A 24,115-nucleotide genomic window follows, 5' to 3' on the forward strand; every position below is an offset into this window, starting at 1 on the left:
CATTGGCCTAACAACGCCAATGGTCGATTTTATGCTGGAACAATTATTTTGTTTGTTTTATGCGCTTTTGTCAAAGAAAACTATGATGTTTTTATATGGCTACTACACAATATATGCAATATTTACCACATAAAACAGTTTAAAGTGAAATATTTGAAGTAATTGGAGCCCTGAAAATAATTCATTATAACATGGATTTTTTGTCATTATTATTATTTTTTGAGCAATGGCAAAAAAAGAAAAATAAAGAAAGACAAAAGAAAAAAAAACAGCATGCATGGCAGCTTATGTGTCAACATTTCAACTTTTTCTCGTTAGATTTCACCTCATTCCACTTTTTTTAATGTTCTTTTTTATTTTTACAATAGTATTTCCAGAATGTGTGGCGGGCCGGTAAACAATTAGCTGTGGGCTGCACTTTGGACACCCCTGCCCTACATGAATGTGTGAACAATGTACAGTATTAGAAACAGCATAACATGTTTTATGGAATATACTGGACTCAATGATAAACTAATGTCATTATAAAATAAAACTGAAGATGGCAGTAATGCAACACATATGGATCCCAGCTGCCATGGTACTGTAAAGAAGAAGAAGAACCTTTGCGCATGCGTGGACCGATCGTGTCAATATCTTGTTGCTACATGCATCACTCTTTTAAGTGAACAAAAACAAACCCATTTGAAACTGATTTACGAATACCCACAGCGCTTTTCCACGGCGATTGAATCGCCACAACAGGGTCGGGTATGTCTAAAAAGATTTTAGTCTCTTCAAATATCACATCATCAATGTGTTGCATCTAACGGGTTAAGACATTCGTTGTTGGCAACACGTTGCTAACGAGTTAGTGCTTTTATAAAGACGATTGCTCACACTCGGCTAACATGCTGAACTGACACTTTTACAGTTTTTTTTGCTTATATGACTAGTAGTTTAGCATTGGTAAGTCTTAAACCCTTTTTACGAAAATATACACACAATAGCAATGGAAGCCATCTCTCACCGTCTAGACTCCACAGGTCATTGAACATAAATGAACACATTCGTCCGTAGATACCACAGTGACAGGTGTCAGCTTCCAAATAGTATTATTATTATCATCATTAGGTCATTAAATAGGTTGATGGCAGCACAATTGCATTGTTTACAGTGTCAGATTTAAATGTTTTAATTATTGAACTGTACATGTGTCAAACTATCCTATTTTTAAGTATCTTATTCAGTGTTGGCGCTAGGAATCTTCAAAATGGGGCCTTGGGACCCCATCAAGTCATAAAAATGGGGTCCCACAGTAAATTTTTGGGGTCCCACTTTATTGTAAGTGTTTTGAAAAGAAATGATAAATGTATGCCTGGTTCTGTTATATCTCACATTCTATATCAGTGGTTCTTAACCTTGTTGGAGGGACCGAACTCCACCAATTTCATATGCGCATTCACCGAACCCTTCTTTAGTGAATTCAAGAAAAAGTCGTATGTTTTTTTACTGGTGCACAAAATTAACCGTGCATGGACATCACTTTGTTCAAAGAACAAAACCAACATAGTGCATGAACTCACAACAAATTACACACCTTACACACATTACCATGAATTGATTAACGTGGACCCCGACTTAAACAAGTTGAAAAACTTATTCGGGTGTTACCCTTTAGTGGTCAATTGTACGGAATATGTACTGTACTGTGTAAACTGTACTGTGTATTCTCTTCCTTTGCAATCTGCTAGTAAAAGTTTCAATCAATCAATCAAAAAACCTGCAAATCAGATGGAAAATTAGAGGGAACATTGCTTGGGGGTATCCATAATACGCTGATAGGGAGAAGTTTTTATTTACACGATAAGTCAGAAGTGTCCTTACCTCCGTGGCGGACGCTCCGCCGAACCCCTAGGGTTCGATCGAACCCAGGTTAAGAACCACTGTTCTATATTGTGTTTTGGAAAAAGGTTGTCATAAACGTGAATAATGTAAAGTCACTACACCGGTATGTTTTAGCGCTTTCATGGCGAGTTTATTGACAGATATAAGTAAGAACTTTACACTACTTTATATTAGAAATGGCACTACAATATTTACTACTAAAACATGTTGATATATTTTTGAGCGCCTTGTGTAATGTTCTATATTTTCAATTGGACATTTAAAATGTTGGTGTTGTTAATACTTGAGACTTGTCTCTTATGTTTGACTACCATCTACTGGTCACACTTATAATTACACCCTGTACCAAATAAAATAGTGTAGCGTCCCGGAAGAGTTGGCACTGCAGGGAATTCTGGGTATTTGTTCTGTTGTGTTTATGTTGTGTTGCGGTGCAAATATTCTCCCGAAATGTGTTTGTCATTGTTGTTTAGTATGGTTTCACAATATGGCACAGGTTTATGACAGTGTTGCCGTTACTTATACGGCCACGCTTAGTGTGACATGTATGGCTGTTGACTAAGAATGGCCTTTATTGATTTGTACATGGGATATCCTAAATCAAAATGTTAAAAAAAATTGGATATGAGCATACAAAATAACAGCATTTCCTGTCATCTTCAATTTAAGGCCATTTTCACCCCTATCGACACTTCAAAAGCATTGAGGTGGGTAAGCTCAATTTAATAATCCGGAAAACAAGGTTAAACAAAAGGTCGACGGAAAGCGATGATCAGTAAAAACGATTACATAAAAAACTGTGCGTCCTGGGGACGCGTGGACTTCCGGTATTTCGCGTCCTTTCTGATTTCAATGCGTAAAAAGACACAAAAAGTGTGTTAACGCCAACACTGTTATTTACACTGCGGAATGCCATTTCTGTTCCTATATTTAAAACAATTGACGAAGCTACATGTGCCTGTGTTTGTATAATGCTTGTCAAATGTTTTTACATTTAAACAACTGTTTTGTTGTGCTTCATTTAGCAATGGTCCAAGAGAGTGTCCAGATCAGGAGGCAGGGTGCCTATGACTTCAAGGAATACTACACTTTTGCCTGCACCCAACAGAAATCCGTCCCCCTCACTGCAGTCAAAATGCATTTGGATAAAGGCATACTGGACTTTAACGGAGACAGGGTTAAACTAGTAGATTGGCCACCCATTCTTGAATCAATCTCCATCAATAAGCACCTTTGCCACATTGCAATAAGTAGCACGTACCAGACAAGTTATGGTTGTGGTGATGCAGGTAAGGTTAAATGAAGCAATCCGTGACTTACTGTATCTCCTTGGCATAGCTTTGCATCTAAACATGAGTGATATCATGTCCCACAGACAGAAGGTACTACAAGCCGGTGTTCAGAAAGAAGATCCCATCTGTTCGCTCGAGGGACATGACTTTCAGGTTGTGTAAGGCTTTGAAGGAGTGTCTGTCTGTCTCTCCTTGCCTGAAGACTTTAAAACTTAATGGACTTCCACTGAGGGAAAGAGACCTTGTAAACTTAACAAAGGTAAATCAATGCAGCTTGAATTATTTTCTGTTTATTGTGATGTATATTTATTCAAGGTTTGTTTTACACAAAGTGTGATGTTCTACTTCAGGGTTTGGCAAAAAGTTCTTCCTTAGAAGCCATTTCTCTCGCAAACTGTCCAATCGCTGATGGGGGCTTGGAAGGTAAGTTATCTCTAATGTACTGTACTGTATGTTATATGTTTTGATAGTAACATTCAATATTTCTTTATGTCTGTCAGTAATTTGCCAAAGTGTGAAATACTCTAAACACATCAAAGATATTGACTTTACTGCATGCAATATCACATGGAGAGGAGCTGAGCATTTGGCCAACATCATTCAGGTGACATTTCACAATCCCTTTTTCAAGAGTAAAACTTTGTTTCCATCTATTGGCTTACACATGCACGCATGCACGCGCGCGCACACACACACACACACACACACACACACACACACACACACACACACTAGCCACTTCATTGGGTACACCAAAGTCTCTAAATAAATTGTATAGCTACATTTGGACATTTACTTCAGATTTGTATGAAGAAAGTTACACTAACTTGCAAGTACAATTATATATATTCCAACTCAATGTGTTCTCTCATGCTATGAAAGTGCGTATGCTGATATCTTACACAGCAGTTGATTGTTCCGGTCACTAACACGGGATTACAATGATTTAAGTTTGCATATTGATCTAATACCAAATTGATGAGGGAAGTTTGCCAAACATGATAAACATGTAAAAATATGGTGAACCTGCGATACAGCCTGTTTTTGTGGATAAATAACCAATGAAGACACACACACGTACTGTACACACACAGCTTTTTTATGCCCCGCAGCATCGTGTTGCTCATACCATAACGTTGATAAAGTGTGAGTTAGTTAGTTTCAGTTTATTTCGGACATGCATACAATACATTTACAATGTAATGCATCACATATTTCTAGTTGTTTCATTACAGAAGCAAAGCTTATTTAATCCTACCCCTTTTCATATCATAGCAGTTTTATCCCATTTATTTGTTCTCGGTTTGTAAGAGAAGAGTGAATGAATGAGTAATAAATTAATATACAATAAGTAAGTAAACAAATATTAAACAATATTAGACATATAAAAATGTACACGATAATTAAAGTTCATATAAATAGTTAAGTAATTTATGGCTCACCGAGATTAATTATATTGTCTTATTTATTTTTAAAAAGGTTAAACATGTTTATCATAATTCCTCTTCTTTGTACTTCTTGAACACTTGTAGTATGAAGTTTGGTTAAACATGTTTATCATAATTCCTCTTCTTTGTACTTCTTGAACACTTGTAGTATGAATTTTTTAAAATTGAATCATTAGTGCTTTTTTGTAGGTGAAAGTGCATAATTTCTCGTGGGGGCCCGGTTGCGGGGAGTCTCTGGGTCCCGCAAAATTGTGTCAAAAATCTAATTCCGACCGTATTGTAATTGTATTTTTTGGGGACCAATAATATTATTGTGCCTTTATTCCTGTAAACAAATGAAATATTTTCCTCATAAAATTTCTACTTTATTCTGGTAATTTTTTTCACTTGTAATACCTTTTTTGAAACCATTTTACACCTTTAGATCTTGTAAAATCAGATTCATAATTCTATTCTATACATTACCTTTTGTAGCAGTATAACGACTTCATTATTGTAAAAATAATTTTTTTCTCCCTCCTAAAATGTTATTATTGTAATATATAGACTTTTCCTTGCTTTTTTTAAGGCTACTTACTACTGAGATCCAAGAAATTCATGAAAATGAATTGTCCGTTTGCAAAAAAACAATAACACTCAAGTTATAATTAATGTAATAATTTAACGATATGTTTATTATTGTGGATATAATTTTAAGTGGTGTAGAATTGATTGCGACATGCTGAGGTTGGTAATAGTATAAAATAAAGTTTTTATAGCTAAATAAGTTCACCAATGTATGAAAACATTAACCACAAAAATATACATGTTGAACCCATATCCCTGGTGAGCATACTACATAAAATGATATGGTTTATTTTCTTCAGACATGCTTGGCAACATGTGGTTACATTTGCACAACATGACCACCGTAACAAAACCAGTTTTATTTCCTGTGTCCAGCATCAGGGAATACAGAGACATGGCTCAGCTTGGGAACAGTCCTTAAGGTATCAGCAGCCAAAATTTGAGGGGATGGGAGGTCTCCGTCGCCTCACCTTGAACTGTAACACATTGATTGGGGACCAAGGTGCCGTTCAGCTGGCACGTGAACTGGCTGAAGACCTCTGGCTCAGAGGTTAGCAATTTGGAAGTATAATAATGGCAAACCAAATATGAATTTGTGTGTTTTACTTAAGGTCTTTTTTCCTTTTTTGGGGTGTGTGCCCAGCTGTGGACATGCAGAAATGCGGCCTCTCCAATCGAGGAGCCAGCCATCTGCTCGAAGCCTTGAAGACAAATGCTGCTCTTTGTGTACTGGACATCCGTAACAACCCTTTAGTTGGTAGGAAGCATACACACTATTCCCTCATTTGTACTATCTACTAGCATACATCACGCCATTTACACATATTGGAACTTCTACAAGACTCAGAGCCACTAAAACACACTAGTTGTGTCCTTCATCCCCTTTTGTATGGGAATTCTTGTGGAAAAATATGAAAACATCTGGTGTTATATATTTTGGTGCCCTACAATTGGATTTTTCAAGTTATTTAGCGTAGCACTACACTACGGAGTCCACATAAGTGATCCAAGCATGTTAACTTCCAATATTTTTGTCTCACCTTTTCAGACAACACACTAATCAAAACTATAATAGAGAAAGTGCTAATGAGAGCTGACACACAGTCACGAGAGGTGAGTGGCTGTGGCTTGTTAAATACAAATAAAATACCATATACAAGTATTCAAGGTCATGTGTGTGTGTGCAGTACGGTTGGATCACACCTGCCACCAAAGAGCCACTGAAAGCTTCTGCTTCCAAGAGACGAGTGCTCTCCCAAGCGGCTGCAGAGCGTACAGGTGCAGTCAATCAACATGTTAAACTTGCCAATTTCCTCATGCATGTGAAGCGCTCAAACACAGAATGACAGAAGTATAATTTTTAATTGTTTTGATCCTCTAATCCTATTTCTTAGATGCCGAACAGTTTTTTGATATTTCTGCTTCATTGATGACTTATCTTAAAATTAGCGGACATAACACCTCCTCTGTTTGTCAACTTCTTTGGTCGTGTGGCGCTACCTGTTAGTTTTTCATGTTTTAATCTCTACAGCCTGAATATAGTACCAGGAGTGTCAAAGTCCTTTACATTGTGAGCCACATTGCGCTAATGGCTGCCCTCAGAGGGCCACTTAAAACAGTGAATATATATGAATATTAATGTATAATCGCTCCATGGTGGTATTACAAATATGCCAAAGCATTTGATTTTATATATATTTTGCGTACAAAATAGTTGGAAATTGGATAACCTGCTTTGAAATAATAAAACAGGGTGACAAGCAGATATTTAAGTATTTATTTTTTGTACCAAAAAAACCTTTGGAATACAGTATATGTTTGTTGCATGATCAGATAATATTAAAGTTGAAAGACAAGCAATTGCACGCAGTACATGCATTTTCCTACCACAATTGAAAGATCAAGTGCTTTATTGAGGCACATTATTTTCAGGCTTTCGCAAGCCACATAAAACAGTCTGGGCCCCTGGCCTTGAGTTTGACACTTGTAGTACTCTTATTCATAGTTTTCACCAGGAAAATATTGTTATGGTTTCATATTTAGGGTCAACGCAGTACATTTGTCTACATTTTGTGTAGTTGTTTACCAGTAACAATGCACCATTGCTTCTTAAGAATGACCTTTAAAAGTATCTGCTGCGTTTTGTGCAGCAGCTCCTGAGAAAATGGCCTCTCTTGGGGACAAGGGCTCAATTGCTGCACAATATGAAATGTCCACCTCAAGCAGCAGAAATGTACCTCGTCATTCTGCAGCACGGGCTGGGCGCCAGAGGTGAGGAATGTGGAACGCTTTACTTAATCCACCAAAGCTCACTAGTTGTTTTTTTTAATGTTGCAGAGGTTTTCCTCCTGTAGTTCCTGTCACCGAGAGTGAGCAACATCATCAAGGCCAAGTAAGGAGTTAATTGTATATTTTTATGAATTAATTTTGTCAGTAATAGTAAAAGCCTGCAACCTCTGTATTTCTTTGGCTCCCATAAGGCCGGGTCCAACGTGAAAGTTACGTTTGAGTCTGATTCAGAAGAAGAGGAGGATGACGGCAATGAAGAAGAGGGTGAAGCATTTGTGCATGGGGACCAGAGGCCATCTCATCATAACCTCCAGGACAGCATCCTTGCACGGCGGATGGAGCGAATGCAGGTGAGCCCTAACGTTCCTTTTCAAAGTGCAAGGCGTAAAGGGGAACTGCACTTTTTTTAAAATTTTGCCTAACGTTCACAATCCTTATAAGAGACAAGAAGACAGTTGTTGTTTTTTTCCACTTTCTAACATATCAAAATTGAGTCATTGTTGGTGGCTAGCAATGCAGCTAGTGGGAGCAATCAATTCTGCCACTAAATCATTTTAAAAATGCATTCAAAAACCGTCAACAGTCCGTTATTTACCTTCCGTAAACTATAAAAACCAAACTGTAGCGACATTGTTATTGTAAGAGTGAACACTGAGGCGTGCTACGGTATTATCCGTAGAAGCTACGGAAAGAGATAAGCTAGCTTTTACGTCAGCACGAAGCACATTCAAGTTTGTAATTCATAACACAATGCGATAAGACACCAATCTGTACTGATTGAACAACATGAATAATCATATTTCAGTATCTGTAAAGTATTAGCCCACATTTCATGTTTTGTTTGTACACAGCGAGCCAGACAGCAAATGCTGTCTGGCTCGCTGTGTACTCACTCGCTGTCATGATACACCCATGACGTACTGCATGTATCATGATAAATATAAAGTGTGACTGACTCGATGGACAGTTGTCTCTTTGGTCCAGCTGGCCAGGGATGTTTTTTCCGGTTAATTATGGGTAAGCACTCCATTTATGTCGAAATAGCTTGGCTTCAAGTTCCACATTTTGCAGCTTGAAGTCCCTTTCACCTAGAGCTGAGCGATATATCGAATATACTCGATATATCGCGGGTTTGTCTCTGTGCGATATAGAAAATGACTATATCGTGATATTCGAGTATACGTCCTCACGCAGTTGCTTTTAGCTGCGGGTATTACACTTCAGGCTTTTCTCACTCTTTCTTGTATCTGCTTCTCACAGAGACATAAAACAAGCGCACCTTCTTACATACGTCACATACTGTCGCAATGTCATACGCCCTCGCGGAGCAGACAGGTAGCGACATGGTAAAGTTAGCTGTGATGCTAGCGGTGTGGTAACAAATGAATTCCCAAAAAAAACAGCAGGGAGTCCATCGTCTGGCGGTGGTTTGGCTTCAAGCGGAAAGATGTTGAACAATTATGCGGCAAAAGCGTTGCTACAAAAAGTAGCAGCACTGCTAATGTGTAGCACCATTTGAAAAGTCACCCGCTAGAGAATGAAGAGTGCTTGAAACTCCGCATGTCAACATCTCGGCCGGTGCCACACCCACAAAATGCCGAAGCAACCATTTCCACATCAACACCGTATGAAAAAAAAGTCAACAACAGAAGGACATAACGTCCGCAGGAGCCTACCACATAGCGAAGGACATACACTATTGGATTTCCTTTTATGCAGCTCATTTTTATTTGACAGTTATCTTGTGTGACATCATGCACAAAAGTGCACTTTGTATGTTTTTAACTATTGTAGTGGTGTTCTGTACTAAAAGTGCACTTTAATTTAGTGTTGTTTTGATATGTCATCTTAGTGACATCATGCACAGAAGTGCACTAATAGCTTGTGTTAAAATGTCTCTGACAATCTTGCACTTTCTGTTTTGGAAATGACATGAATGTTTGTGCCACTGCTTAATAACTGTTCAATAAATACAGTTTTGGTAAAAAATGACTTACCATATTTTTCGGACTATAAGTCACAGTTTTTTTCATAGTTTGGCCGGGGGTGCGACTTATACTCAGGAGCGACTTATGTGTGAAATTATTAACACATTACCGTAAAATATAAAATAATATTATTTAGCTCATTCACGTAAGAGAATAGATTTCATGGGATTTAGCGATTAGGAGTGACAGATTGTTTGGTAAACGTATAGCATGTTCTATATGTCATAGTTATTTGAATGACTCTTACCATAATGTGTTACGTTAACATACCAGGCACGTTCTCAGTTGGTTATTTATGCGTCATATAACGTACACTTATTCAGCCTGTTGTTCATTATTCTTTATTTATTTTAAATTGCCTTTCAAATGTCTATTCTTGGTGTTTGGTTTTATCAAATAAATTTCCCCCAAAAATGCGACTTATACTCCAGTGCGACTTATGTTTTTTTCCTTCTTTATTATGCATTTTCGGCCAGTGCGACTTATACTCCAGAGCGACTTATACTCCGAAAAATACGGTAGTTGTGATTTCCCTCTCTGCATGAAAGTTTAAAATGAGCATATATTAATGCAGTATGAACAAGAATGTTTTAATGTAGACACATAGAATCATCATACTGCTGTGATTATACGCATTAAGTGTTAATTCAAGGCTAAGGCAAAATATCGAGATATATATCGTGTATCGTGACATGGCCTAAAAATATCTAGATATTTATAAAAGGCCATATCGCCCAGCCCTACTTTCACCTCACTCTCTCGTCTTCCGTCTGTTGCAACGTTTCACTCTTCCTTCTTACTGGCTTGCAGAAGCAGTAGTTCATCCTCCATAAATTCAGATTCAAAAAGTTTGTTACCAAATCTGCCATGATTAGAACACACTCGCGTGTTTGTATCCGGAAAGTGTTGTGGCCAGAAGTCTGACGTGCGCTGCTATGGAAAATAAATGCGCCAAAGAATTTGTTCCGGCAATGATTAAAATGACCAAAATACCGTAAATATTGTACATATCACATATTGTTATTAACATGACTGTTACTACATTATATATAGACTTACAGTGTGTATATAAAACGTTTATGAAGGGTTTTAAAGTTCGTGTAGAGGGCTTTGAAGGCTACAATGAATCCCATTAGGCGTATCTTCCAAGTGTCTTTTACCACCTTTAAAATCCCCCCCAAAAAATAAGTGTTTTTGTCTCATAATGATTGTGAACATCCATCCATCCATCCATCCATCCATCTTCTTCCGCTTATCCGAGGTCGGGTCGCGAGGGCAGCAGCCTAAGCAGGGAAGCCCAGACTTTCCTCTCCCCAGCCACTTCGTCCAGCTCCTCCTTGGGGATCCCGAGGCGTTCCCAGGCCAGCCGGGAGACATAGTCTACCCAACGTGACCTGGATCTTCCCCGTTGCCTCCTACCGGTCGGACGTGCCCTAAACACCTCCCTAGGGAGGTGTTCGTGTGGCATCCTGACCAGATGCCCGAACCACCTCATCCGGCTCCTCTCGATGTGGATGAGCAGCGGCTTTACTTTGAGCTCCCCCCGGACGGCAGAGCTTCTCACCCTATCTCTAAGGGAGAGCCCCGCCACCCGGCGGAGGAAACTAATTTCGGCCGCTTGTACCTGTGATCTTGTCCTTTCGGTCATAACCCAAAGCTCATGACCATAGGTGAGGATGGGAACGTAGATCGACCGGTAAGTTGAGAGATTTGCCTTTCGTCTCAGCTCCTTCTTCACCACAACAGATCGATACAGCGTCCGCATTACTGAAGACGCTGCACCGATCCGCCTGTCGATTGTGAACGATAAGCAAAATAAAATAAAAAAAGAGCAGTTCCGCTTTAAACGACAGACATGTAGATTGAGAAAAATAAAGATAACAATTCTGCTCAGCTAACTTAAGTAATGTTTAAAGGCAAAATTATTTGCTTTTTAGTCCCTACGGTGAAAGTAAATAGAGTTTGGGGCGAGCATAAAAAGGCTATAAAATATGCTACAGAAAATAATTTTTCAGGTGTATAACGTATGCCCCATCTGTATTATTGAAGTGTGTTTTCTTATGCTTGTTCTGCAGATGGCACTACAGGAATGTCGTTTGAGGTTGGGAGAGGAGCGCAGGGCTAGACTCAAAGCTGAATCAGGTCTCAGGGAGGTAATGATAATATTGCTCTTTGTTAATCCTTGACTTTAGATTAAATAGAGAACATTTAAATTTACAATATAAATGTTTTTTTTAATTAAATTTTTTTTCCTTTGATTTTACATATTTTTTGAAAGCAATCAAAAATGCTATTTAAAAAAATGACTTGCCATTTCTGTGTATTTTTGCTAAATAGTGGTACATTGATTCAACATACTTGTTTACTAATTATTTGAAGCAGTTTAATTGTCTCATGTCATCAATATAAAATTTTTACCATTCAATATGCCACTTAATGTTCACATAAATTATCTTGTAGGTGTAAAAAAAGGCACTAAATAGTATGACTTACTTTCATTCAGTTTGAGCTGGAGAACGCTCGTCTTCGCGACAACAATCGTACCCTGTCCGAGGCGCTCTCAGCCACGGGTTCAGAGCACAGCACGCTTGAAAACGAGGACGTTCTTGAGAGCATTGAGCGCTCATTCAGCAAGTTCCACGCTTTCCTGGATCTCGTCAAGGACGCTGGGTGGGTAGTTAAAAAAAGCTGTCATTTCCTTACCCTCGTTGGGCTCTTGCCCGCCGCTACTTTTGAAACTGTTTGAACAATCCAAAATTTCTTCAGTGATGTCCACAGTATGCAGAAATGTAAAACCAACTTACAAGTAATGGGAATGGTCAGAGTCTGATGTCGTTTTTGATTACCTTATTAAGCGTCACGTGACGAGTGTCATATGATTAGAAACAGCTCTCAGTATAGCGCAATGCAGTTGTGTAGTGTTTAATACAACCACAACAATTAACATTTATCATATTTTCTCTCATAATTTAGAATTGATATTTTTGCAAATAGAGATTTTTTTGATACAGCTTTTGTAATATTCTGACTGTTTAATCAACTTACTGGCTCCTTTTTAATTTCTAACTTGATGGGAAGAATTTGCATTACCTCGTACTGGACAAAATAGACAATACTGAATTTTGTGTAACCCTTGTTCTTACTTACCCTGCTCTGCATTCTTTTGGTCATCTTGGTTTTTCCCACAGGCCGATGTTGGTCAGTGGGTGATTGTGTCTCATCGTGTCTGATGTCACATGTTTAGATATGCGGTTGGTGTGGATTGATGAATCCATATTGTGTGAGGGAGTAGAGGCATTTGAGGTGTTTTTCTAAAAGTTTCAAATTCAATTCAAGACAACAGTTATAAACGCAAAGACCAGTGGCAAATTCTAGCGCATTTTAATTGTACACTGGCCACGTGTTTAAAATAACTGCACTTCATTCCTGTGCTGTGCTTAAAATGGAATCTGTGCCACAAAGTCTGGGGGGGGAACATTCATTCACTTCCCGTCTTATTTGTTGATTACCTGATATTATCAGGGCACCACATAATGAAAGTGGAAGTAGGGGTTTTTGGTTTCACATTCATTCTGATGCTGAACCTGAGGAGGGTACTTTATCTGAACTTGAATCCCAAATATAGTTTGTGCTTACTGCTCAGAGTTCTGTGAAGATACATTTGAAAAGGAACTATGATGATTCCAATCTAAATTTAACACACTTGTGGTCTAGATAAGGGGTTTTTCCACTACAGAGGCCCCCTGGGCCCACTCAAATATTAATACTGAATTAGTAATCTGACTTTTGATTTTAATCAAATTCAATAATTATATCTAACCAACTTAAAGTTTAACAAGATAAACCTTCTCAATTAATATGAAAGCATGCGTTAATCACAAAGGTTATTGTTTATTTAGCACATAAACCTTGAGCTTAGGTCAGGCTGGTTAGAAAAAATAAGTACTAACCAAATGTACTGTATAAGTATAAATAACTGACTGAAAATACATTTACTTACAATTATGTTGTTTTAGAATAAATAAAGTACAAATGAAAATACAGCTTCACCACTTCAGTCATATTTTTTGCGCTTAAGAAATATCTCTATTACTTCTTATATAAGCTTTTTTATTTTCTGTTGGTCGGCCTGGCGACATTAACTCTGTGACCCCCGTTTACCTCTGATGACTTCTGCTACCCATGTTTCCATAGTTCCATGCCAAGTAAGTTTTTGTTATTAATGCCACAGTTAGTGACGTTTTGCTTCATGTTCATAGTTTCTGCCTTTGTGCAAGTTTTTGTTTCATTAGCCAAGTTTTTGTACTTCCGCCTTGTGCGCGCCTTTTGTTCCTTTTTTATAGTAATAATTAAAAGATGTCCTTACCCTCACGCCTTGCCCGCGCCAAAGTCCCCTTACTGACAACTTACAAGTCAGACAGGAAGAAAACCATCATAGGTCTTCTTTAAGATGCTCACATTTTGTTTTGACACTGATTAAAAACAATTACATTACAGTACAATTTTTCTCCTGCAAAAAATCCTGATAAACTAATGATCACTTACTCCTGAATTAAGCATATAGATTAGATGCTCTGTTATGTTTTGCATTTGCTTCCTGTCCTGGGCATCCTGTAAAATGTTTAAGTTTCATTTTGACTATCTTTTATTTTTTTTGACCACATTAGGAATTACTTATAGTTTTTATGTTTGTAAATGTTTATTTTGGTTGTTTTATTTACGATTTAAAATACCATAGTTCATATTTAAGCACCATTGACTTACTGGTAAAGCAAGGCATCACTCTTTAGTGGGGTTTTTATTTTGCCAATTTTTATTTTGTATTTGAAATTGATTTGCACTGTTTAAAGGGGAACTGCACTTTTGCCTATCATTCACAATCCCTATGTAAGACAACAACATATGTTTTTCTTATTTTATGCAGTCTCATTCGTAAAATACGGCAAGTACAAGGTGGCTACACATGCAGCTAATGGGAGTCTATTATTGGCATTAAGCCCTCTAAAAAAACATTGAATAACTGCCAACAATACTCAATTTTCATCTCTAGACCTAAATATTAACCAGGTAGTAGCGATATTGTTATCGCAAGTGCTAAAGACAAACTAGTTTTAGCCGTGCCGTAATCACGGAGCTAACTAGCTTATACAGCTGCTGTATTGACCTACTGAGCTACTGCTGCTGCATTGCCTCTGAGTTGGTGAAAGTTATTTCTAGATTTTAAATCATGCCTCTCACTCGTATAGTAAGTTGTTGTCATAAACCGAAAAGTGGGTCAACTTTCTGACATTCAAATTAGACACGGAGATGGTGATAGAGACACGAAAAAACACTCGTTTGTGGTCACTTTTTTTTTTAAACGTGGGAAGATCTAAATGGGACAATATGATCATCCCATCAGTCTGCATCCCAGTGAGAGCCGACATTGTACAGTAAGCGCTTGTTTTATTATGTTCCTAGTTTATTTGTTATTTAGCAATACTGCTACATAATGTTTATATGTGTTTCACTAAAGCTGAATCTGTTTAGCACACTGTTTCAAATACGTGTAGGTCATCCTTTGTATATTTAGGCTTAAAAAACTAGAGTTCTGGATTATCAATTGTCCTGAAGTAATTGTTGTTGGCTCTCACAAAGTCTGCCATGAGTAGTAGTATTGTTGTTGAAGGGAAAAATTGATCGCTGGGATGCGTCTTTGAAAATTAAATGCCTCAAAATGGAAAAATATGACATATTATTAGGAATGTGCATGTTACTACATTACATCTATACGCCCAGTGTGTACATAAAATGTTGATGGAGGTTTTTGTATTTTTTTCAGAGTGCTTTATTGATGGGTTGCATATGATGTCATGTCTGTTTGTTTGTACGTTTGTTTGCGGCTTAATATACACGATGGTCATCCAGCTAGAGCATAGCATAAAACAAGTGAGAGTGAGTGTAGAGTTTTAGCAGAAAATGCCGTATTGCTGTTCTGTTCTTGGGTGTTCCAGTTGTTCAAATTGAGAGCTAGGAGGAGCTTTTATAGAGTCCTGAAATAAGTCGTTCATAAAGACAATAAAGTCGAAGGAAATTACTTGTAAAAGTATCACTTTCCTCATCTTGTGGAATACAATGGGACCATGCCCGTTTCTGCAGCGATCACTTTGTAAAATGTTTTTTTGAACATTTGATTTGTTTGAGAAGCTTTCTGTAATGCAATCGAGTTTATTCTTTTTTATAGTAATAGGTTTTGAGAGCAGAACTAAATGTAAGGAAAGGACAAAGGGCATTAGTTTGTGTTCTTTTGTGGTTGCTATGCCTAAATATAACTACCTCGTTGTGCAAATAAACTAATGTCATATTAAGTCCTTGTAATAAATATTGTGATTGTTGGTCCAATCCACTGTCTTTTCATTGTCGATTTTCCTAACAGAAACTAAAAGTTTAGTAATTGTTGTGCACATGCACATGGATGACCACACTATAGCATCTTTGGTGCTATTTGTTAGCATCAAGAAAATTTCCTTCATAGTATTGATGAACTAGATTAATAAATCCCTTGTAGGCTCAACAGCATATACTGAATCTTGATATCGCAAGCAAACATTGCTGAACAACAGGAACATCTGTTAAAAATATAAACTTCACACCATAAAAACAACTGAAGACATGAATTGTGGATGAGACTAATATTTGTAGCAGGAAATCAAATGCAAACAAACATATCCTTTTTCTCATTACCGTCACAATTACAGCAGCACGGCACTTATGTCAATCAAATAAGTTGTTGATACACAAATAAATCCAACATTGTCTTTCACGGATTAATGCTTTATTTGTGGAACTCTCCAGATGTAAAAGCACGATGTGCCTCCTCTCTCTTCTTATCTAAATCCTTGTTAGTGCCAAAGGATGTGAGGTCGTACCGAGCAGTGACATCTTGGTGATGATGAATGGTTTAAATCTTTAAAAAAAAAAGTTTCCTAAGAGTTTATAAATCCACTCCATCCCATTTTAAATATGTTTTCATGATCGCTTATTTTATTTCCTTCTAAACCTTTCAAAATACACCCAAATCTTCAGTGATGCAGGTAAATAAACAGTAGCCTAATGGGACTCTAAACTATCGCCTACAACCCGGAACTCACTCTAGGTCACGTAAATGCAACCCAGCAATAGCTGGAATAGATCAACACCCTTTGGCTCCATTGTTAGCTGACTTTTGCTCGTGTTTATTTACGAGTAAGAATGCATTAAACATAAGAAAAAATGGGTGTGCTTGTCTCACATAAGGATTGTGAATGATAGGCAACATCCCCCAAGAAAGTGCAGTTCCACTTTAAACCTGTTTCAGTCTAACGAAATACCAATCAAACCTATCTGGTATTTTTAACACTCTTAACACTGAACTAGAAAACATACCCTCTCACACACACATCCTTTTGCTTTTGATTTTTGAAATTCTGAAACATTGCATCAACTGTATTATTTAATTGATGAGGAATCATAATGGCCAATTTTGTTTCTGTATTACCTTTTTAAATTTTTTATCAATAGGGCTGGGTATTGGCAAGGACTTCACAATATGATACATTGTGTGATATGGCGATGTATTGTGATATTCTCCTTAGTTCACTGATACATTTAGAATGCAGCTTACAATACAAGTGTATGCATGTACCCTAACAGTAACAATTCTTTGGACAAATTAAGTAAAAAAACAAAAACAAAACAGTTATTCAAATGATCTATTTCCATTTATTGCAGATGTACAGAAAGTGAATCAAATGTAATGTACACAAATTAAATCTCTATGCTTCTTGTTGACTTCCTGTACTGCTTTGCTCACCACTAACCCCGTACAGCGAGACAACATTTTGCGTTATGAAGGTACATATGTCATCTTTTCAGTTACAAACTATTCCTTAGAAAATATAAGAATACATTAATTTTGTATTCTTTTTAGAAATCGATACATCGTTACAAAAAAGTATCATGGTATATTGTCATATTGATATTTTCCCCACCGCTAATTTACATAGAAAATAACAATGTTGCTCTTCGCTCAGCTTCCCATAGCTGAATCACAAACAGTATACTTATTTTGACAGTAAACTACGACACAAACAATTCTCTAATTTTGACACCAAGTATACTTCCTCAAAAATATTAAGCTTTTTAGTCCCAATACCATCTTTTTTTATGTACCTCTCTGCTTGCAATGACTGTGTAGATCAAAAATGTGGCGTAGACTAGCAGACAAACACACACAATGGCACATGTGCCAACTTAATGATAGTAACCAGACCGAAAAAAAGAAGTAGCTATTGGTGCCTCATTTTGTTGCCAAACAAATGAAGACTCGGCAATATACAACAAGTAATTAATAACTAATTAAATAATAATAATAATATATCTGTTTCTTAAACTTCAAATAAAATTGAAGTGCAAATGAAAATACAGTTTCACCACTTTTAAGTCATACTTTTTGTGCTTAATAAACTTCTCTATGACTTTATTTTGTTTGAGATTGTCATTTTTGTGGTAGAAAGGTATATAACAACTGAATACAAGTTACGGACCACAGCTGGGAAACAGATTAAGAAACACTGCAGTAGTGCATTCGTGTCATTCTGAATAAATTATCTTTATGCTATTTCCTTGTACCTTTAGTTAATAGTAGAGATGTCCGATAATGGCTTTACCGATATTCCGATATTGTCCAACTCTTAATTACCGATTCCGATATCAACCGATAACGATATATACAGTCGTGGAATTAACACAGTATGCCTAATTTTGTTGTGATGCCCCGCTGGATGCATTAAACAATGTAACAAGGTTTTCCAAAATAAATCAACTCAAGTTATGGAAAAAAATGCCAACACGGCACTGCCATATTTATTATTGAAGTCACAAAGTGCATTATTTTTTTTAACATGCCTCAAAACAGCAGCTTGGAATTTGGGACATGCTCTCCCTGAGAGAGCATGAGGAGGTTGAGGTGGGCAGGGTTGGGGGGAGCGGGGTTTAGGGGATAGCGGGGGGTGTATATTGTAGCGTCCCGGAAGAGTTAGTGCTGCAAGGTGTTCTGGGTATTTGTTCTGTTATGTTTATGTTGTGTTACGGTGCGGATGTTCTCCCGAAATGTGTTTGTCATTCTTGTTTGGTGTGGGTTCACTTTGTGGCGCATATTTGTAACAGTGTTAAAGTTGTTAATACGTTCACCCTCAGTGTGACCTGTATGGCTGTTGATCAAGTATGCTTGCATTCACTTGTGTGTGTGTGAAAAGCCGTAGATATTATGTGATTGGGCCGGCACGCCCCCAATATTGTTGTCTGGGTGGAAATTGGGAGAAATCCGGGAGAATGGTTGCCCCGGGAGGGGGCACTGAAATTCGGGAGTCTCCCGGGAAAATCGGGAGGATTGTCAAGTATGACTGGGAGACGCAACTGCTCTGTACTTCTCCCTATGTCCGTGTACCACTCCGTACAGCGGCGTTTTAAAAAGTCATAAATTGTAGTTTTTTAAACCGATACCGATAAGTTCCGATATTACATTTTAAAGCATTTATCGGCTGATAATATTGGCAGTCCGATATTATCGGGCATCTCTAGTTAATAGTACAGGTGTACTGTATGCAAGTAATTTTATCCTATTGGGTGATTCACTGCAGGAGCTGTTTAAAAAAGTTTACATAAGATATCCCCACCTTGTATTTTTTTCTCCTAGCCTCGGTCAGCTTGCATCAATGGCTGACATCGACACGTCAGATTTCCCGATGTTGGGGAGACCGCAGCTCTCTTCCCCGCTTGGACACGTGACCCACCTAGATAGAGCAGCATCCAGTGGACATCGTTCTATTTTGGTAAGCATTTTCATTGTTTTGCATTGTTTTATTCAAACATAGCTTTAGTCTAGTTTAGTCTAGGACAGGGGTGTCCAAACGTTTTCCACTGAGGGCCGCACACGGAAAAATTAAAGCATGCGGGGGCCATTTTGATATTTTTCTATTTCAAACCATAACAAAATATATGGATTTTGCTAGTGTTTTTACCTTTAGGGCTCCCGGGGACCATAAAGGGTCTAAGTCATTAAAATGTTAAAAACAAGTCAAATTATTCTTTTATTTTTTTAATTTAACGCTTACAGTAAATCTCTACAGTTAAAAAAACAAAAAAGATTTTATGCCTTTTCTGTCAAAGACAACTTTTGTTTATATAATTTAATCACAGTGAAAAGATAAATAAAATCCCATTAAATATATTTAGGATCCAAAAGGTGCCCCACTCATAAAGTGATACATTTTTATTAGTTTTTTTTTTACTTTCAACACTTAAGTTACGAGATCAACTTCAGATATATCTGTCGATTTTACGTTTGAACTATTATTTTGTTTGTTTTATGCTCTTTTGTCAAAGAAAACGTGGATGTTTTTGTCTGGCAACCACACAATATGTGCAATATTTTCCACATAAAACATTTTAAAGTGAAATATTTGAAATAATTGGAGCCTTGAATAGGTCAATAATTCATTATAACATAGAGGTTGTTTTTTTTTGAGCAATGACAAAAAAAGAAAAATATAGATAGACAAAATAAATAAAAACAGCCTGCATGGCAGCTTTGTGTCAACATTGCAACTTTTTCTAGTTGGATTTCACCTCATTCCACTTTTTTTTAATGTTTTATTTTTATTTTTGCAATAGCATTTCCAGAACGTGTGGCGGGCCGGTAAACAATTAGCTGCGGGCCGCAAATGGCCCCCGGGCCGCACTTTGGACACCCCTGGTCTAGGATATACATGAATATATATAGTAATATATACTGTATCTAGTCAGACCAGTCCTTGACAAGCAGTCAAAATAGAATATACAGTGGTTCTAAAGCAAGTCTATTCAATTGGCGGTCCGGGTGCCAAATCCGGCACCATATCAGCTCGCAAGTTCTGTTCAAAACTTGTAAGAGAAACATTTTTGCAACAAATTCCTAAAAACATTAGAGTGCTCCTGTTGTTCCAGAGGAAACACATTGGCAGCATTGACATTTCAACCTTGCTAACAAACACTGGGCTCCAAACCTGTGATGTACATAACTGAGGCCTTCCTCAGGGCACCCCTTTAAGTCCTCCTTATTGGCAGTTAAGATTTTTTTTTAAATTATATTAATTTATGTAACTAAGGTGTTGCTGTACTTATTTACTTCAAATGCAGTCAGTAGTCATTTGTTCAACTTCTTTAGTTATACTCGTAGTCTTCCACAATATTCTATTTTAGGTCCTCTCTTGTTCATCATTTTAGCTGTTAAACTGGTGGCCCGCAAGGGATTAAAATAAAAAACCTGTGAGAGACTCACATTTTGCCAGCAGATTCTTAAAAACATTAGTTGTCATAGAAATGAACTTTGACTAGTTGTTTTTTTTGCATAAGGTCCCTGAAAACAGCCAAGCGCTCCTGTTACTGACAAAATAAAAAGACCAAAATCAAATGTCTACTGTCGAGGATGCTGGTTCTCCGGAATATACAAAATAGGAATAATAGTTAAGGAAGAAGTCCGGTCCCCCGGTCCCCAGCTTTTTGGAGTTGTGGCTCCGAATTCAATTTAATTGAATAGCTTTGTTCTAAAGGTTCTAGAATGTCTTTCAATGTGATTTAGAGCCATTGCTTAATAGAATAATTTACCACTCGATTTTCATCTAATAAAAGTTAAATCAGCCTTTAGAAAAATAGTGCAAAGGTGTTTACTGGGATGGAAATGACCACAGTTGAACATTAAACTAAATTAATTTGTGTTATTTCATGTGTCATTTTCTACCTGTGTTAATTTTCATGTTGATTGACACAATTGAATCCTTTTTAACATATTTTTACTTTGTTAAGCCCTATCAACTTCTTGTTAGTGATTGACTGTAGATCATAGTTTGTCTAAATACATTTCCCTCCACTGTTTAGACCCTGGGCGCTGACATCACCAAGCCTAAATCTCCATCCTCAGTCATAGGGTCCGTGCATCGAGATGGCCCTCTCGACAGGACTTTCCAACTACCTGGTGGAGCGCAGGTGCAGTTTATTGCCATGGGAGAACGGGACACAGCTCGGTTTTCTAAACCCGAAACCAAGTACGACTCTGTTTCGGAATGCAGCTTCGCTAGCCAGAAACCCCTCCATGAAACTCCAGGGAGTCGCCCGAACAGCAGCCATAGCGGTTCTCATCAAAGTAACGTGTCCCATGGCAGCGCATCCCTTGGCCGATGGGGTGCAGGCGACCTCAGGAGAGACATTGTAAGTGACAAAGCGTCCTTGCCGGGCTCACGGAGGTTGGTGGTCATACCGCGGTCCGGGTCAGAGGGTAAGGCCAGTGCTGGGAGGGACCTTCTGAAGGAGATCAGGTCTCAGAGAGCTCTGCAAGGGCGCTCGGATGGTGAATATTTATAACACAAAATATCTTTTGGTAGCACTTCTTCATTTTAATCATTTGAGAATTTAGTTTGGACAATCTTGAAGAGTAATCGTATGAGAATGTCCATGCTAAATGTTTTCATCTCCAATTTGACCAAATAAAATATTTTTGGAACGTTTACTTTTAGCTGCACAGCCAGGAGATGGGGGGGTTCATATCTCCGTTTGGACAGCTCTTTCTAGAGTTTGCATGTTCTTGTTCATGTGTTAATTGAATACTCTAAATCAGAGGTGTTCAACACATGGTCTGCAACCCCCACAGGGTATGCAAATATACTGCCAGTAGGTAGTACAATTTTTGGTTAATTACATTTTTTTACATGTTTTTTATATCCACCTGCAATTTTTCTACAGATTTAAAGCGGACCTATGAAGATTTTAATCTACATTTAAAGCGTATTAATGTGTTCTGGATAATGTGTTGGATATGCTTTGGTCTAAATTTTTCTTATGGGATCCCATTTATGCGTATGCAGTCTGCAAGTTGTCCATTGCGAATGGAACCATGCTCCACCCTCTCCAAAAGTTTGTTTATGTATCTTATGAAAATGTACACTGTTAAAACTATATCTTGAAGATGAACGTTCTTGCTATATTTTTTCTTGAAATTGCTGAAAATAAACTTAATAAAAATATATAGATTCACCCGGTCAAAGCATTAGGTACACTACCGTTCAAAAGTTTGGGGTCACATTAAAATGTCCTTATTTTTCAATGAAGATAACTTTAAACTAGTCTTAACTTTAAAGAAGTACACTCTATACATTGCTAATGTGGTAAATGACTATTCTAGCTGCAAATGTCTGGTTTTTGGTGCAATATCTACATAGGTGTATAGAGACCCATTTCCAGAAACTATCAGTCCAGTGTTCTAATGGTACAATGTGTTTGCTCATTGGCTCAGAAGGCTAATTGATGATTAGAAAACCCTTGTGCAATCACGTTCACACATCTGAAAACAGTTTAGCTCGTTACAGAAGCTACAAAACTGACCTTCCTTTGAGCAGATTGAGTTTCTGGAGCATCACATTTGTGGGGTCAATTAAACGCTCAAAATGGCCAGAAAAAGAGAACTTTCATCTGAAACGCGACAGTCTCTTCTTGTTCTTAGAAATGAAGGATATTCCACAAAATTGTTTGGGTGACCCCAAACTTTTGAACGGTAGTGTACATCTGCACACTGTTCAATACAAGAGCTGTATTAATAAAGCTGCTTTTAGGATCATTTATGTCACTGTATGTCACACGTTGGTGTTATTTTGCACGTGCTACAATTAGATGAAAATATTACTTCATATTACCCTAATTATGGTCCATCAAATCAAGTAAAAATGTCACAATGACGCAGTCTTTTGGTGTCGGAGTTTAACAGCTCATCCAATTTAGTACTTGTCAATGTTGACAAAGCAGTCCCTTTGGCTTTAAATAATGTCAACCTTTTTTGTGATGTCATAACGTAGCCAATCTTAAAAACGCAAAAAATTGCAAAACAAAGCAGGCAGAGGCATCCAAAACTACTTACAAGCTCATGCCCAAATGTCTGAACCTTATGATTTGAAACTTTGTGATTGTAATACGAGTATCCAACATTATAGCAACATTTACAAGTCAGAAAAGACGAAAATCATCATAGGTAAACTTTAAATTGTCTTTAAATACACATTAACATTGATCCAAGACACTGTAGTGTAGTTTGAAATAGGTTTTAAAATAAAAACATGAATAATTTAATTTTTATAACCATTTATATTCATTCGATAGCTAGCTATTAACATGCTGCCAGCTAGCTATTTGCACGCAAGTTGCCATTTAGCTATTAGCAGCAATATTGTTATGACTGTCACGGTCTAGGATGTAGTGGCAAGGTGAGGTGGATTAAAATGCAGGTAGACAAGGTGTAAGGAACACTGCATTGCTGTCAAAAGGTTTAATCCAAATTATCCAACAATGGGCATATGACGATCGGACAAAGAGACAGCAAACAGAACTCAAAACACCTGGACTAGACACACAAGGAAGGAGTAAGCGAATTGGAGGAAACCAGAGCTAGGGCAAGACACAGGTGCAACCAATGACACAAACAAGCACATGGGGAACAAAATGCAGGGCAACAGGAAACGCATCATGACAGTACCCTCCCCCAAAGGATGGATTCCAGAAGTGCTAGAGTTCAAACACAAGAAAAAGGTCAAAAATTTCAAGA

The 24,115-nt window shown here is 37.6% G+C and overlaps 1 protein-coding gene across 3 annotated transcripts; it reads left to right on the plus strand.

Annotated features, from left to right (window-relative positions):
* Window positions 1–584: 584 nt before the first annotated feature.
* cep78 (centrosomal protein 78) lies at window positions 585–23,064 on the plus strand. 3 transcript variants are annotated; one of them, XM_062025519.1, is made up of 17 exons: window positions 585–750; window positions 2,913–3,176; window positions 3,263–3,438; window positions 3,530–3,602; window positions 3,680–3,783; window positions 5,570–5,744; window positions 5,838–5,951; window positions 6,243–6,307; window positions 6,382–6,472; window positions 7,345–7,465; window positions 7,532–7,586; window positions 7,675–7,833; window positions 11,547–11,624; window positions 11,975–12,141; window positions 19,187–19,322; window positions 21,406–21,513; window positions 21,597–21,740. In XM_062025519.1, exons 2-17 carry the CDS (start codon window positions 2,915–2,917, stop codon window positions 21,603–21,605), a joined length of 1,893 nt encoding a protein of 630 aa, XP_061881503.1. In that variant the 5' UTR covers window positions 585–750; window positions 2,913–2,914; the 3' UTR covers window positions 21,606–21,740. The 3 variants fall into 3 exon arrangements, with proteins under 3 accessions (XP_061881503.1, XP_061881502.1, XP_061881501.1); XM_062025518.1 differs by having other exon boundaries at window positions 7,348–7,465; window positions 21,406–23,064; XM_062025517.1 differs by having other exon boundaries at window positions 21,406–23,063.
* Window positions 23,065–24,115: the final 1,051 nt, after the last annotated feature.

The sequence above is a fragment of the Entelurus aequoreus genome, linkage group LG17 (assembly GCF_033978785.1).
Source record: "Entelurus aequoreus isolate RoL-2023_Sb linkage group LG17, RoL_Eaeq_v1.1, whole genome shotgun sequence".
Taxonomy (NCBI): domain Eukaryota; kingdom Metazoa; phylum Chordata; class Actinopteri; order Syngnathiformes; family Syngnathidae; genus Entelurus; species Entelurus aequoreus.